The sequence below is a fragment of the Papaver somniferum genome, chromosome 5, assembly GCF_003573695.1.
Source record: "Papaver somniferum cultivar HN1 chromosome 5, ASM357369v1, whole genome shotgun sequence".
Taxonomy (NCBI): domain Eukaryota; kingdom Viridiplantae; phylum Streptophyta; class Magnoliopsida; order Ranunculales; family Papaveraceae; genus Papaver; species Papaver somniferum.
The window spans coordinates 103,385,126-103,400,779 of record NC_039362.1 but is presented as its reverse complement, the minus strand read 5'-3'; the positions used below and the strand labels follow the sequence as shown (position 1 = coordinate 103,400,779).

Here is a 15,654-nt window from a genome sequence, read left to right as displayed (position 1 = left end):
GATTCAAGCTAATATCTTTCAACTGTTATATCGAACTTAGCTTGTTACATACAAATGAAATGCACGTTTATTTAGGTTTGTGTAACCGTACCCAAACATGTACACTTAGTTGGTTCAACAGTAGTTAAACAAATGGTTAGCCATATGAGCACTTCCATATCAACCATATTCTTCTTTACCACAACTAGTTCAAATGACTTAAATGAACTTGTTAGAGAGCTGTTCAATTGCTTAGATATTATAGAAGTATACAAGACACAATCGAAGGAAAAACGATTTGATTCACTCGAATCAATTTATGAACTTTATAGCCACGATTTGCAATTATGCATTCCTTAGTTTATATAAGTTTAGGTTCACGAATAATCGTGTTTAGAGAATAACCAACCTAAGTACGCGAACTGGTACGCACACTTAAGTACCCGGAATGAGTTTGTTTTCAGTTCACAAACTCCAGCAGATTTTCACGGGATGTGAACTTCCGATGGTGCGCGTACTGGTACGCGGACTTTAGTTCCGGTTTTCCTGAGCAGCAAAGTACGCATACTTTGGTTCAAGTAATAAGGACTTACACATATGTGTTACTACACAATGTTTATATCCTTCCAAGGTTATATATTCTAAACTCTCATTTCAATCATTGAAACATCCTTAGAGGACGTTATATGATTATTATTCACAAACCATTTTTCGTCAAAGCTATTTTCAAGTAATTGAAACTTAGTATGACTTTCGTCATTAGTAAAGATGAACTTGGCAGAAGTGAAAGCTTACCAACACATATTTCGAGAAATAAATACGCGAGATAAACTCGGCTCGAAATAGCAAATGTGTATAATCAAAGTCTATATAGAAATACGACTTTTGTCTCAAGATAAGAGATAGAGTAGATAGACTTTTGAGTGATAGATAAGTTCAAGTATCCACATACCTTTTAGTCGATGAAGTTCCACAAGTTCCTTGAGTAGTTCTTCGTCTTTGTATGATGATCGCCATGGAGTCTTGAGCTCAACTACACTTTCTGTCCTAGTCCGAGACTTAGCTATAAGTAGATTAGAAATCAAGACTTATAGTTTTCATCACTAACATTGACAAACATGCTTGAGATAGCAACGCATGCGAGTTCGACCGAGCAGTGCTCTAACAATCTCCCCTTTTGTCAATTTTAGTGACAAAACTATCAATACATATGGAATATAAAATAAATAAACTTTGTAGCTTCTCTTCCACATGTATGATCTCCTTGGTTCTTCAACATTACTCGAAATCTTCGTCACTTCCAAGTACTCCAATGATTCCAAAGGTTGTAAGTTTAGTATCATCGTTGTTGAAAATCCGTAGCCATAACGATGAGAAAACAAGAATTCTCAATCATTGTTAACAGTGTCATAGTATTATTATACAACATCAAAGTTCAATTGTATCATAACTTCGACAACAATACTACGGTGATATGTATCACTCCCCCTTAGTCAATACTCCATCTCACTTGGAAACCACTCCCCCTTACATAATGATCCGAAAACCATATGTATTTGTAGTGTGAACTACACATTAATTCTCCCCCTTTTTGCCAATAAATTTGGCAAAGGTACAGAAACTAATGGGATCCTAATGAAATTTCCATAGAGACATTTCATGATCAAAAGAAAGAACATATCGACTTTTTTAGATGCAATCATATAGCCGAAGCTAAATGCTTTCATCAAGGAGTTTATAAAGATACAAGATAACTCCTATAATATTCCACAACCGCACTCCCCACAAAGGTTTGGCAATTAAGCACAAGTTCAATTAAGAACTCTCCCACATAAAATGTCATTCCCGAAAGAACAACAAGAGCGACCTTACTTTCACAAGAAAAGAATGATTTCTTTGGACATAACAAATCACATACGAATACGAATTTGAATCCAAAAAATACTCAATTAATTAACCACAAGAAAACCCATGATTAATTTGATCGGAAATGCTCAACATAAGAGAACTTACGGAGCTGCACAATATATACATAAAAAATATGGATCAGGGAAGATCAATACTGCGGAATAGACAAGGATTCATCCAATTTTCATCCCTATTTGCACAATGCCATACAATAGACAAAATCCTTGTAAACAAAAGTTTTATCCTTTCTTCGTCCATCAAAATATGACATAAAAGGCTTCCATCATTCTTTTATCAATACATGCATATCGACATACGAAAGACTTAACTTTTGACAAAGTATGGGATAATCATAGTTCACGGACGTAAACACACATATCCCATAACAAATTGCAATATATAAAACCATAAAGATTAATACTGCAAGAATCATCTTCCAAACAATTTTGGAATTTAAACCAATAAACCTAAAAACATGAAGATGAAAACGTTGGACATATCTATGTGTAATCAAAATAATGGCTATTCCAAACTCTAGTTATTCTTCTAAACAAAGCAAAAAGAAGATTTACTAGACAAAAATCAACTCTTAGAGAACTTGATTCGGAAAACACATTAAACATAGCCACCAACTAAAGATTGGACATGGACGAGTTCTTTAGTTGCTTTCTTCGGTTCGTTTTTCAGAAAATCAAGATTTCTTGTTGCAATTCCGAGTTGTTCACGTACCACCTCAAAATCTTGAAGAAGATTTCTGACCAGTTGTGATGACATTTGAACTGGTAGTTTTTTTTCATGATCAACAACATGATAACAGGTTATGAAAATAGGGTTCTCGTGAAACTCGATAGGCTTGCCCTCCTCAACATTGTTTTCCTTGCTGCATCCATCCATTGTGTACACAGAACTCAGGTGAAATTTTCACGTTGCGGATCTTGTATGTACCAAAACTAAGCATGATACATATATATAAGAGATTCTTAGGAAACCCTAGAGATACTCATATACGTTCCGTGTGGGTCAGGTGTTCGTGCACTTATGGTTACATCCTTGGTATAAGACCAAAGGAATAATGGAGCCAAAAGAATCATTCTAAACAAGAGAAGACCTTCTTAGTTCAAGGGAACATAAGGGAAATGTTGAAAAACAAGGCAGTCAACAAAAAAATTCTCAAGAGTGATAAGAAAAAATGTAAAGTACTGGAGCAAGGCTCAACAGTTTACTGACCAAAATTTCGTAAAGACCTATAACAACAACTACTTTCTCAAGACATACAGGTTCCTTGAGAATTATAAGCACCCTTCCATATTTTAAGAAGGATGTTATATTGAGTAGCTATGTTGTATTTTGATGAGCTTTTTGCTCATCAAGAAGTTTGACTTCTTCTCTCTCTCCTTCTTGAAGATTTTTATCAAAATCACTAGAATTAGTAGCAAGAGATTTAACCAGAGGGGAACAAGGAATACCCGAGCTCGTTGCTTTCCTTGACTTTTTGATGCTCCGTTTGAGTCTGTTTATGCTGATCTTGAGCTCCGAGACTCGATTATTGATATGGATGGAATCTGGAGCAAACACTTCGGATTTACAGTCTTCTTTAGAGAGATATAAGGAATTTTGATTTTATTTCTTTCGCCTATGCCCTTTTCTCTTTTAAGAGTTATTTAAGAAGTCAGTTATCCTTCTGCCATTCTTCCTTCTACCATTGCAGGCATTTTTAGTCTCAAAAACACAATTAAGAAAAGACTTATCATAGTGTTTTTCTTGATTGCCGACAATGCCGTTTTTCCCAAAAATGTGAGAGACAGGTTTAACAAATTCTTTAGACATCCATGCAAGAATGTTGTGAAGTTTTTCATTCCTTAATCGAAGACGACGTCTTCGTTCAGGATGTCCTTTATTTCCGCAATAATAGCAGTTAAAGGAATTGTTCTTGACTGTTCTCGTGTAGGTAGATTTAGAAGTAGTATGATCCTTGTTTCTAGGAACATTACAAGTTGCAAAAGGTTTTTCACATGAAGAGTTATCATTAGCTTTAACAAAATTGATCTTACTAGTTCCTGGAGCGTCTATTCCTTTATATCCCAGACCACGTGTATCACGATATTCTTTACATGCTCCAAGCATAGAAGATAATTTTGTAGAGCTAGAATTGAATTTACTCAGACTCTCTTCCAGTGACTTTACTTTATCAAGAGCAGCAGCAAGTTCAGTCTCTAAGGATTTTTCTTTGGCGAGAAGACTGAGTTCTCTGTCATTAAAACATTTTTGTTGAGAGTCATATCTTTCTTCAGATTCTGAAAGTTTTTCTTTCAACATAAAGAGATTTCGAAGAAGATTATCACATTCGAGCCCTTTTGAGAGTACTTATTCTTTTCGATCTTTAACGATAGATTGTAAAAGCTTATATCCATAATCATAACCTTTAAAGAGTTTTCTCAGTTTTCAGTTTTCTTGACAGAGAGGTGTCGTGTATTTACTCAAGCACGAGGTTGACTTCTTTTCTTTCAAAGCATGGTCAAAGAGCTTGATATATTGAGAGACTTCCTCATCAATACTTTGTCCTTCTTCTGAATCACTGTCATCTGAAAGATCATCCAACTGTTCATTAAGAGATTTTTCCCAGTTGAATGCAGATTCAGTCAAAGGACCAGAAACAGAGTTTTTCTTGGAAGCTTCAGGATTTTGAAACTCACGAGAGTGACTCCGAGCTGATGTTGCGTCATCCGAGATATTCTTATCGTCCATAGAGTCAGATCGCTACAAACATAGACTTGTAAGGTCTTTAAGCGTGTTTGCCTGCTCTCATACCAATTGAAAAAGAGGGGGTACAACAACCACACCCAATATTTCGCTTAGAAATCTGTATGGACTAACTCCAATATACTTTTAAGAGAATCAACTAGACAGTCAGACTCAATCTTAATAAAAGTATATCAAAGAGTTATATCTCATTTTCTCGATTCAATACTTACTCAAGCAAATAGAAATCTGCGAGTCTAATTGAATACAAGAGAAAACACTTGAACGGTACCAAAGACCAATATTCAAGGATCAATCAATTTCAATCAACAACCAAAGGTTGGATTTCTAAATTGATTGATTCAAACGCACAACCTGTGATATTTCAATTACATAACAAAATATAATGCAAAAAATAAATAACACAGACACCAGAAGTTTTGTTAACGAGGAAACCGCAAATGTGGAAAAACCCAGGGACCTAGTCCAGATTAAACACTACTGTATTAAGCCGCTACAGACACTAGCCTACTACAAATTAACTTCGGTCTGGACTGTAGTTGAACCCCAATCAATCTCACACTGATCCAAGGTACAATTGCTCACCTTACGTCTCTGATCCCAGTAGGATACTACACACTTCATTCCCTTAGTTGATCTCACCCACAACTAAGAGTTGCTACGACCCAAAGTTGAAGACTTAATAAACAAATCTGTATCACACATAAAAGTCTACGGTAATAGATAAATCTGTCTCCCATAGAAATACCTACGAGTTTTTGTCCCGTCTTTTGATAAATCAAGGTGAACATGAACCAATTGATAACCCGGACTTATATTCCCGAAGAACAACCTAGTATTATCAATCACCTCACAATAATCTTAATCGACTAGCGAAAGAAGATATTACGGAATCACAAACGATGAGACGAAGATATTTGTGACTTCTTTTATATCTTCCCTCAGAGAAATCAATCTCAAGCCAATCTTACGATTGTACTCAAATACGATAGAAACAGCAAGATCAGATCACGCAACTACAGAGAAAATAGTTGGGTTTGCTTCACAATCCCAATGAAGTCTTCAAGTCGTTAACCTACAGGGTCTCGAGAAGAAACCTAAGGTTAAAGGAGAAACGACTCTAGATAATACAAATAGTATCACACAGAAGGTGTGGGGATTAGGTTTCCCAGTTGCTAGAGTTCTCCTTTATATATACTTTCAAATCAGGGTTTGCAATCTAAGTTACCTTGGTAACAAAGCATTCAATATTCACCGTTAGATGAATACCTGATTAGATTCAAGCTAATATCTTTCAACTGTTAGATCGAACTTAGATTGTTACACACAAATGAAATGCACGTTTATTTAGGTTTGTGTAACCGTACCCAAACATGTACACTTAGTTGGTTCAACAGTAGTTAACCAAATGGTTAGCCATATGAGCACTTCCATATCAACCATATTCTTCTTTACCACAACTAGTTCAAATGACTCAAATGAACTAGTTAGAGAGTTGTTCAATTGCTTAGATCTTATAGAAGTATACAAGACATAATCGAAACAAAAACGATTTGATTCACTCGAATCAATTCATGAACTTTATAGCCACGGTTTGCAATTATGCATTCCTTAGTTTATATAAGTTTAAGTTCACGAATAATCGTTTTTAGAGAATAACCAACCTAAGTAAGCGAACTGGTACGCGGACTTAATCACCCGGAATGAGTTTGTTTTCAGTTCACAAACTCCAGCAGATTTTCACGGGATGTGAACTTCCGATGGTACGCGGATTTTAGTTCCGGTTTTCCTGAGCAACAAAGTTCGCATACTTTGGTTCAAGGAATAAGGACTTACACATATGTGTTACTACACAATGTTTATATCCTTCCAAGGTTATATATTCTAAACTCTCATTTCAATCATTGAAACATTCTTAGAGGACGTTATATGATTGTTATTCACAAACCATTATTTGTCAAAGCCATTTTCAAGTAATTGAAACTTAATATGACTTTAGTCATTAGTAAAGATGAACTTGGCCAAAGTGAAAGCTTACCAACACATATTTCGAGAAATAGATACGTGAGATAAACTCGGCTCGAAATAGCAAATGTGTATCATCAAAGTCTATATAGCAATACGACTTTTGTCTCAAGATAGGAGATAGAGTAGATAGACTTTTGAGTGATAGATAAGTTCAAGTCTCCACTTACCTTTTAGTCGATGAAGTTCCACAAGTTCCTTGAGTAGTTATTCGTCTTTTTATGATGATCGCCATGGAGTCTTGAGCTCAACTACACTTTATATCCTAGTCTGAGACTTAGCTATAAGTAGACTAGAAATCAAAACTTATAGTTTTGATCATTAACATTGACAAACATGCTTGAGATAGCAACGCATGCGAGTTCGATCGAGCAGTGCTCTAACACTTATCCTTGAAGATTCTTGTCTATCTTGAGAGATCCTTATATATCTTGTCAAGATTTGAGTTTATCTTAGAAGATCCTTGTCTATCTTCACAAGATTTGAGTATATCCTAGAAGATCCTTATCTATCTTCATAGAATTTAAGTATATTTTGGAAGATCCTTATTATCTTCTCAAGATTTATATATATCCCCACAACATTTGAATCCATCTTGAAAGATCCATATTTATCTCTTCAAGATTTGTAACTATCTTGGAAGATCCTTGTCTATCTTCCAAGATTTGTGTCTATCTCAAAATGACTTCTAAAATAAGTCATTTGGGCTTCTATAATAAGCTAGACTGGGCTTCTATATTAAGCCCTTGGTTTCTACAATAAACCGAACCGGGCTTCTATAATAAGCCATGTTCCTCAATAAACCCACGAGTTTCCATAATAAACCAATCGGGCTTCTATAATAAGCCATGTTGGTTTCCTCAATAAACCCACGGGTTTCCATAATAAACTGAACCGGGCTTCTATAATAAGCCATGTGGGTTTCCTCAATAAACCCACGCTTTTCCATAATAAACCAATTGGGCTTCTATAATAAGCCATGTGAGTTTCCTCAATAAACCACGGGTTTTCATAATAAACCAACTGGGCTTCTATAATAAGCCATGTGTGTTTCCCCCAATAAACCGAACCAGGCTTCGATAATAAGTCATGTGGGTTTCCTCAATAAATCCATGGGTTTCTTTAACAAACCGATGAGTTTCCATCATAAACCTAATGGTTTCTTTGACAAACCGTATTTTACCGATATCAAATAGCTTGTGCGGTACGCACGTACACTTTTTTAATAGGGTACAAGCAGTAAACAATTTGATAATTAATTTTTTCATGATGGTGATGCGGGTTCTCTGAAGAGGTTAAAGAGACTATAAATTCCGAATTTTATGAAAGAAGATCGAATTACCGATTGTTTTTGGTGGTCGTTGAACCTTAGCCTATTCAAGTTTTTTTTTTATGAAGCATGCCTATTCAAGTTGAAGGACATGTTCGATATTTTATCTCTTTCTTAGAAAGTCAATCCCTCCCTTTGAGATTTTTGTTCCCTCTTATAATCTTTCCCTCCTCGAATACATCTTTCCCTCCCTTGAGATTTTTGTTCCCTCTCATAATCTTTCCCTCCTCGAATACATTCTTTCTTTCCTATTAACAGGACTACACCCACATTATACAACAACCCTAGATACCCTAAACGGTTTCTACTTTTATACAACAAACAACATTTGTATAAACACCACAAATGCCGGTACTCTGTATGGTACTGTATTTAATTAATTTTTTTACTTATAATATTTAGCTTCATTTTTTCATCCACGGAATCCTCCGAAAAAAAAAAGAAAAAAAAAACAAAAAAAAAGAGGTTCATGGAGTATATTGTATTGTTTAGGCTGCTACCAGTACTCTCTCTCTTTCTCTCTCTAGAGTTTAGTTCCTCGAGAGAGGGTTGTGTGAGTGAGATGGAGAGATCAGAGAGATATAAGGAGATTGAGTGATGGGATAGTGAAACGACCGTAGTAACTTTGGGAAGGTAAAGTCTTGGTTTGGTCTTTAACGTGCGCCGGCAATAAAAACATCTCCATCATTTAATGCTTCTTTGTTGTGCTTCTGATTATTTTCTTTAGACAAAATTCCTAGAGAGAAGAAACAAAAACACAAAACAAATTCTGGGTCTGGTTTTTTACTGTAAGATTCTGGATTTTGAACTTTTTTTTCTCCATGGATGGTTTTCACGGGAGTTTAGATCCTCGAGCACAAGAATTCATACCAAGAATTACTTGTCAATTTACCCTTGTTCAACCTCATGTGTACTTTCCATACCCTTCTTCTCATCATGTACCATCTACACTGTACTTTACACCACCATCACCACCACTACATGCACCCCCACCACCACCTCAACCTCCACTTATGGTGTTACCGCCACCACCAACAACAACTTTTTCAGCAACACGTTCACTGTTAATAAGTTTAGTACCAAGGGAAGTTAATGAAGAGGTTTTAAGAGGAGAATTAGGAGTGTTTGGAGAAATAAGAGGAGTTGAAATGCAAAGACTAATACAAGAAGGAAATGTAATCGTTCATTTTTTCGATGTTAGACATGCTCAATCGGCTTTGGCTGAGCTTCAAGGAAAACATATACAACTACAAAGTAAATTAACACAAGGGCAACATTATCAACCAAACAACACAATCAACCCATTCTTCGTACCTTCTCCTTCATGGGTCATAGAGAATAAGAGTACTAGTGTTGTTCATCGTCATGTTCTTCCTCACTATCAACCTGGGCTTATCGCTGGAAGAACAGTTTGGGCAGAATTTACTTTACCAACTATGATTACATCATGTTTAGTAGATGGACATAACCAAGGAACTATAGTGCTTTTCAATTTGGTCATCAGTGTTTCTACTGCTCAGCTTAAAGCAATCTTTCAAGTTTTTGGTATGAATTTTCAAATACCCTCTTCCCTGTTGATATTCTTCATGCATTATGTAGTGTGGGGTCTGTTTATTCTTCTTCTTCTTCTCCTAGCAAAAACATAAAATAAATCTTCTCCTCCATGCATGGAATTATTCCTTTTTACTGTTGATTTTTACTTTGAACTTGTTTCTTACCCATTTTGTAGTTTTTTTCTTTCTTTTGTATGGTTTATAGTTTTTTGTTTCTCACTTGTAGGTCCAATTAAGGAATTGAGGGAGACTCCATCAAAAAGACAACAGAGGTTCATAGAGTTTTTTGACATCAGAGACGCTGCTAAAGCTTTACATGAAATGAATGGTAAAGAAATCAATGGTCAAACCGTTGTAATTGAATTCAGTCGTCCAGGAGGTACTAGAAGAAGGCTAGCATCTATGAATCACTCAATAAACAGTTTTTACACTAGGCCTACGAATTACCCACAAATGCAACATGAGTTGGGTAAAGATTTTGATTCTTGCATTCCTATGAACAACCAGAGAGAAAATTCCGGAGGTGGAGGCTTAGAAGTTTCAATGAGTACATTACGAGTTGGTGGTGTTGACAAGAATGAGAGGAATACTAGTGCTGCTAGTTCATCATCTAAGAAGGGTAAGAAGATTAAAGATAGTAGTGCAGGTACTACCAAACAGCAAGCGGGTAATCATAAGCGATTACAACCAAGAAGTAGTACTAGTAGGCAATGGAAAGGTAAACAGAGGACTTCAGATGTTAAATACTTGATACATGATGATGCTGTAGTAGAATCATCATCAAGTTTCATTAAAGATGCAAGAACTACTGTAATGATCAAGAACATACCAAACAAGTACAGGTATTTTTCCCAGTCCTCTTCTTTGGATTCATGGTACTACTATTTTATAAGTAGCATTTATTTTCTTCATAATTATTATTATTTTTTTTTGTCTGGTTTTGGGTTTGTTTTTTTGTAGTCAAAAGCTAGTGCTAAACATGTTAGACAACCATTGTATTCGCTGCAATGAGAAGATTTTTGCTGAGGGTGATGAGAATCAGCCGTTGTCTGCTTATGATTTTGTTTATCTTCCGATTGACTTCAAGTAAGATTTTAAGATTTCTACTGTTTGATGATTTTGTTTAGTCAAATTTTGTCATTGATGTTTGTTTTTGACTTTTGAGTTGAGGTAGATGTTGTTGTTGGTTGGTTTGATTCCAATAATGGATGGTTGAATTGACAGTAACAAATGCAATGTGGGATACGGATTTGTTAACTTGACAACTCCACAAGCAGCATGGAGACTTTATAAAGCTTTCCATTTACAGCAATGGGAAGTTTTTAATTCCAGAAAAATTTGTGAAGTTACTTATGCTCGGTTGCAGGTACGAAATGATTTCTGTTCATTATGCAATTTTTAGGATGCATCCTAATTTCTGAACACACGGGTAACCTAACAGAGCAAACATGGCCAACATTTACGTGTTTTACTCTTTAATGGTCCTGAATATGTTACTTATTCCTTCTTGTTTTGCATGCTTTACAATTCAAAAGGGTTTGGCAGAATTGACGGAACATTTCAATAACTCGAAATTTGCTTGCGACAAGGATGATTATCTACCGGTTATATTCTCTCCACCTCGTGATGGTAAACAACTTACGGATCCAATTGCTGTTGGTAAGGCGCAAGCTAATAGCGCTAGCAGTGACAACGTTCCTGTAAAACATAGGCTTCAAACTAGTCCTAGTGGAAAAGAGGTAATGGTCAACAACTTGAAGGGTCGGGATGATAAACTGGAAGAGGATGATCACATTAGTGGTGGTAGTCATAGCTGCACTGGTAGTCTCATAAAGAACTGCAACAGTAATGATGATGATGGCAGGAAGAAGAATATTGCTCTGATGATTAATAAGGAAGATGAAGTAATTGTGTATGACAAGAAATGTAATACTAGTAGTAATGGCACCAAATCTACCACCAGTTATTGTGGATCATCATCACTGGTATCAGCATTACCGAGTAGTAGCGCTGGGAAACCCAATGGATGCATGTCGAGCTCTGTGTCTAGACAGAAGCCCAAGGTATTAAGTTGTGCACAAGTTAATTAGACTAAAGTAACTTGTATCTAATCCAGTCCTCTCTCTCTGTAATGTTTTAATGTGTGTAATATAGGACTTTGTGTTTTCAAGAAAGAAAGATACTACTAGAATATGAAAAGAAAGAAATGACCTTAACTTGCAAATTTGGGTTTGCTTTTATCAGTCTTTAAATCATTTTTACTGTTTGTTTGGGTAGGCTTTGCAAGATTGTTAACCTCCACCATAGCTTTTGCTTTGTGCCGCCCTACTGAAGAATACAGAGGGGCCATTGTTATTGGTATGCGAGTTTGGGGGAGGATTTGTGGGCGTGAAGTATTTTCGATGGCTAATTTTTTTTTTTTTTTTTGATAAAGTGTCTGGAAAAAGAAAAATAACTAAACAGAGAGGCCATTATTATCGTTCTCGCATAAGACCACCCTGAATGTCAACTACAAAACTATTAACTATTTCATGGGGTGGCTTACCAAACCACTCTCCTTCTAAAGGTCTTCGATCACTAATAGGGACTAGTCGTTGCGCCCGTGCTTTGCACGGGCCTAGATAGTTCACACAGAAAAGTGGTTTTGGTATTTTCTTTTCTTTCAAGCCTCGTTGTCAGATAGGCTCAGATTTGTTGTCCCAGATATTTAATATACTACCTCTGTTGGTATACATTCCAATGGTGCACCGTGCATGCAATGATAATTCAGTTAATTCAATAGTTTCGCAAAGATGATTGTGTTCAAAAAGCATAAAACTCACGAGTCATTCATAGTACAGGTCTCGTATTATCAGCCAAATTAACTACTTGCGAAGTAAGTTAGTTCGGGAACTAAGTCTACTGACATGAAACATAAATTGTAACTTTCAAGAAAGAAACTTATATAAGAAACAAACTTTAAGAAACTCAATTATAAAAACAAAATGTTATATGGGTACATTACATGTAATTGTTTTGTCTTAACAATGGGTACTGCAACCGGTACAGCAACGACACGGAATTCGTGCATTGCATGCAGTAGCTACGATATCTATGTGGCAGGTTATTCATTTATGCAGTAACTACAACAATCTATGTGAAAGTGTTGGTTCTTGGTATGTTTTCACATTGCTCACTGTTCTAGGAGTTCATGATATTCTTAGCTTTAAGTATTGCAACCAGTGTGAGGATCTCAAATGAGCTTGGCGTAGGTACACGGTATACCAAGGGCAGCAAATTCCCTATACTGGCGGTGGTGATGTCAGCCACAATGGTTTGCATAGCTTTTACGGTAAGTGGATTATCACCGAGCCTCGGTAGTAAGATCACAACTCCATCTCGCAGTTGTTTTAAAGATCAACAGAATATCATAAAATGAACAGAAGCAATTCGTACTCATTAAAAATAACAAAAGAGAGCATGTCCTTGGCAAGAATAACAAATGTGTTTTTCTAAGTTTGAATCCTAATATTGCATTAGTTTTTCTATCTTTGCCCACAGATATATATGCCTTTAGTTGTAAAACAATCTACCACCTAACTATAATTAGTCAGATAGAGCAACCACTAAAAATACACAATTATAACTACACACTCTTGAGCATAATTTTCTGAGATTAACTCACCGTATATCCAAGATAGCATACATGCACCGAAACCAGCACAAAGAATGACAAATTCAATACAATTGGAGATGAGGTACCTGTTCACAATCATCATTTTCATAGATGCTGCATATGTTGAATTCCTGGCTTGCCCGCTACATAAGAATCTCGATCATACTCGTCATCGTCTCTCCTCCTATTTTGTAATGTACTTGCGCGGCTGCATCAATAGAACGAAAATAGCTCAGAGATAGGTTGCTCTGTCCGTAGGTGGAATTGAATTTGTGTTCTTCTTATGACTTGAAAATTACAAAAGTGATTTAGAAAGCATTAGACATACTTTTAATATATACCTTAAAAGGATACCAAGAAAATGTATGTAAAATGTATACTGTTGTATACCTCTTGACGCATTGTAAACCATACACTTTTAATGAAGCTACACAACAAAGTAGGTATTTATGAGTAGGTAATTTATGAGTTGCATGTTCTTTCTCCAACAATTGAACCATTACGGCTGGAACAGTTCCAGTTGCTATACAAACAGACCTAGATTTTTCATCAGGCTCTTTTTAATACCATTGTCAGATACTTTGAGACTTGAATGTCTCACTGATTGTTCTAGTGGAATATTGGTATTCCTGCATTTCCTGCAAGTATTTTAGCATTATAGAGTTAGAGATCTCTCCCATAACAAATTGGTAACTAAAATACAGACATCTTATAATTGAAAGACCGCTAACTTTTGTATCTGGTGATGCTTACTTAACCAAAGGTGATTCCTTTCCCCAAAAGAATTCAGCCAATCTTCAATTTTACCCTTACCTGCCATCTATGGCTCGGTGAAAACTCTCAATCCTGAAACAATGAGATAGACCAAAAATTAACAATCACTTTTAATAAATCCTAACTTCCAAATTTATTTACCCTAATTTACAAAATCCATTTGACCCTAATACCGTATTACCCTAATTTACATCAACTGATAATTAACTCTGCATAGATGGAACCTCATGGTTCTTATGTATAATCAATTACTCACTGTAAAATATAAATCTTTATGTATAATCAAAAAACAAAGTTCCAGAAACAAAACAAAAAGCAAAAGAAAATAAAAACCGTATGATATAAAGGGAAAATCGAGAGAAGAGTTGTAATCGTGGAAATTAAGTTACTGTTACCTGAAGATCGGGAGAATAATAATTAGAACAGGTATAAAGAAGAAGAAGAAACGTAGAGTGGAGAAGAAGCGGTGAAAGATCGGAAAAAAAGAAGAAAAAAGAATATAAAAAAACCCGAAAGCAAACTGATGGAATTTGCCGTAACCGTTGTAGTAGAAGAGTTTTTTTTTTTTAGGGCTGATATCAAACAACTTAGAGTTTTAATTCGCTCGGTGGTGTGTTTTTGACGAAATATCCGTGGTGTGAATATCCCGGACGTACCTTTGGTGGTGTGAAATAACAGAACGATCTTATTGGCTGAAATATACCCGGTGGGGTCAGAAGCTCTCAGAAGAGAGCTTTGTTCCACTTTTAACCACAACAAAGAAAAATCATCTGAAATCATATTATTAATTAATAACAGTTTATTAGTTTTCGATCCCTAATAAGGATACCAACTTACCAAATTCCACATTCCCTCAAGCTAATTGATACCCCTCTATTAGCATCCAATAGAATTTGGTAACAAATTAGTTTTAGTAGGTGGGTTCATGATTGCCAACTTCTCTAAATATTTTTTTTTTTTGATCGTCAAAGAAAAGAGTTTATTGACCAAAAAAAATAGAGGGTACAAATCTTTTTTTGGATAGGAAAGGTGAATATATTAACTAGCAAATGTAGTACAAGAGATTTACAATTTCATTTTTATCAAAAACATTTGAACTAATGCTAGATTTCAGAATTTTTTATTGAAGACTCTTTATTTTTGCTTCTTTAGCAACGTAGTCCGCTGCAGAATTGTGCTTCCTTTTGATAAACTTTACCTAAGCTTGAGGGAGACTCTTCAGAATTTTTTTTGGTTTCCTTCAAAGTATTTTCAGCTATCCATGGATAATCTGTACTTACCTTGTTGATGTTGTCTGCCAGGGCTTCACAATCGGTGACTATTGAAACGCTAGACATGATGTTTTCTTTTAACCAAGTAACTGCTATTAGAAATGCTTTGGTCTCCGCATGAAAAGCCGAAGAAGCCTGATCTTCTCCTGATGAAATGTGCATGAAAGATTCGTGATCGGTGGAGTAAAGGATAAAGGCATATCCCATTGAAAGATCTTCTTTCTTGAACGACGCATCGATGAAGATTATCCAATCTGTGTTTAAATCCGACCATTTATATCTGACCAAATTCGGCTCATGGTTGCTAATTCCTTTTTTAACTGTTTTATTGGGAATGGATTGCATGAACCTATTGATCTGGTTTATTAGGTTAATCGGATCAAGATTTACTTTTTCAAA

At 35.7% G+C, this 15,654-nt stretch overlaps 1 protein-coding gene and 1 long non-coding RNA gene across 3 annotated transcripts; one reads left to right on the top strand and one right to left on the bottom strand.

Moving 5' to 3' along the window:
* Nucleotides 1-8,694: 8,694 nt before the first annotated feature.
* LOC113277695 (protein terminal ear1-like) lies at nt 8,695-11,706 on the top strand. Its single transcript, XM_026526724.1, has 5 exons — nt 8,695-9,547; nt 9,782-10,397; nt 10,516-10,641; nt 10,780-10,921; nt 11,091-11,706. The coding sequence occupies exons 1-5, from the start codon at nt 8,824-8,826 to the stop codon at nt 11,643-11,645; spliced, it is 2,163 nt and encodes a 720-aa protein (XP_026382509.1). The 5' UTR covers nt 8,695-8,823; the 3' UTR covers nt 11,646-11,706.
* Nucleotides 11,707-12,484: 778 nt separating this feature from the next.
* Nucleotides 12,485-14,534, bottom strand: LOC113282345. Of its 2 annotated transcripts, XR_003326838.1 has the most exons (5): nt 14,380-14,534; nt 13,964-14,056; nt 13,748-13,848; nt 13,552-13,637; nt 12,485-13,418 (listed from the first exon to the last, which is right to left on the bottom strand). It is a non-coding gene; the product is annotated as an uncharacterized LOC113282345 (long non-coding RNA). The 2 variants fall into 2 exon arrangements; XR_003326839.1 differs by having other exon boundaries at nt 13,601-13,848.
* Nucleotides 14,535-15,654: the final 1,120 nt, after the last annotated feature.

Excerpts from the sequence above, each read along its gene's own strand:
- LOC113277695 (XM_026526724.1), top strand. The coding sequence starts at position 8,824 with ATGGATGGTTTTCACGGGAGTTTAGATCCTCGAGCACAAGAATTCATA. Across the intron at positions 10,398-10,515 it reads AACATACCAAACAAGTACAG|TCAAAAGCTAGTGCTAAACA; the intron begins GTATTTTTCCCA and ends GTTTTTTTGTAG. Across the intron at positions 10,922-11,090 it reads TTACTTATGCTCGGTTGCAG|GGTTTGGCAGAATTGACGGA; the intron begins GTACGAAATGAT and ends ACAATTCAAAAG.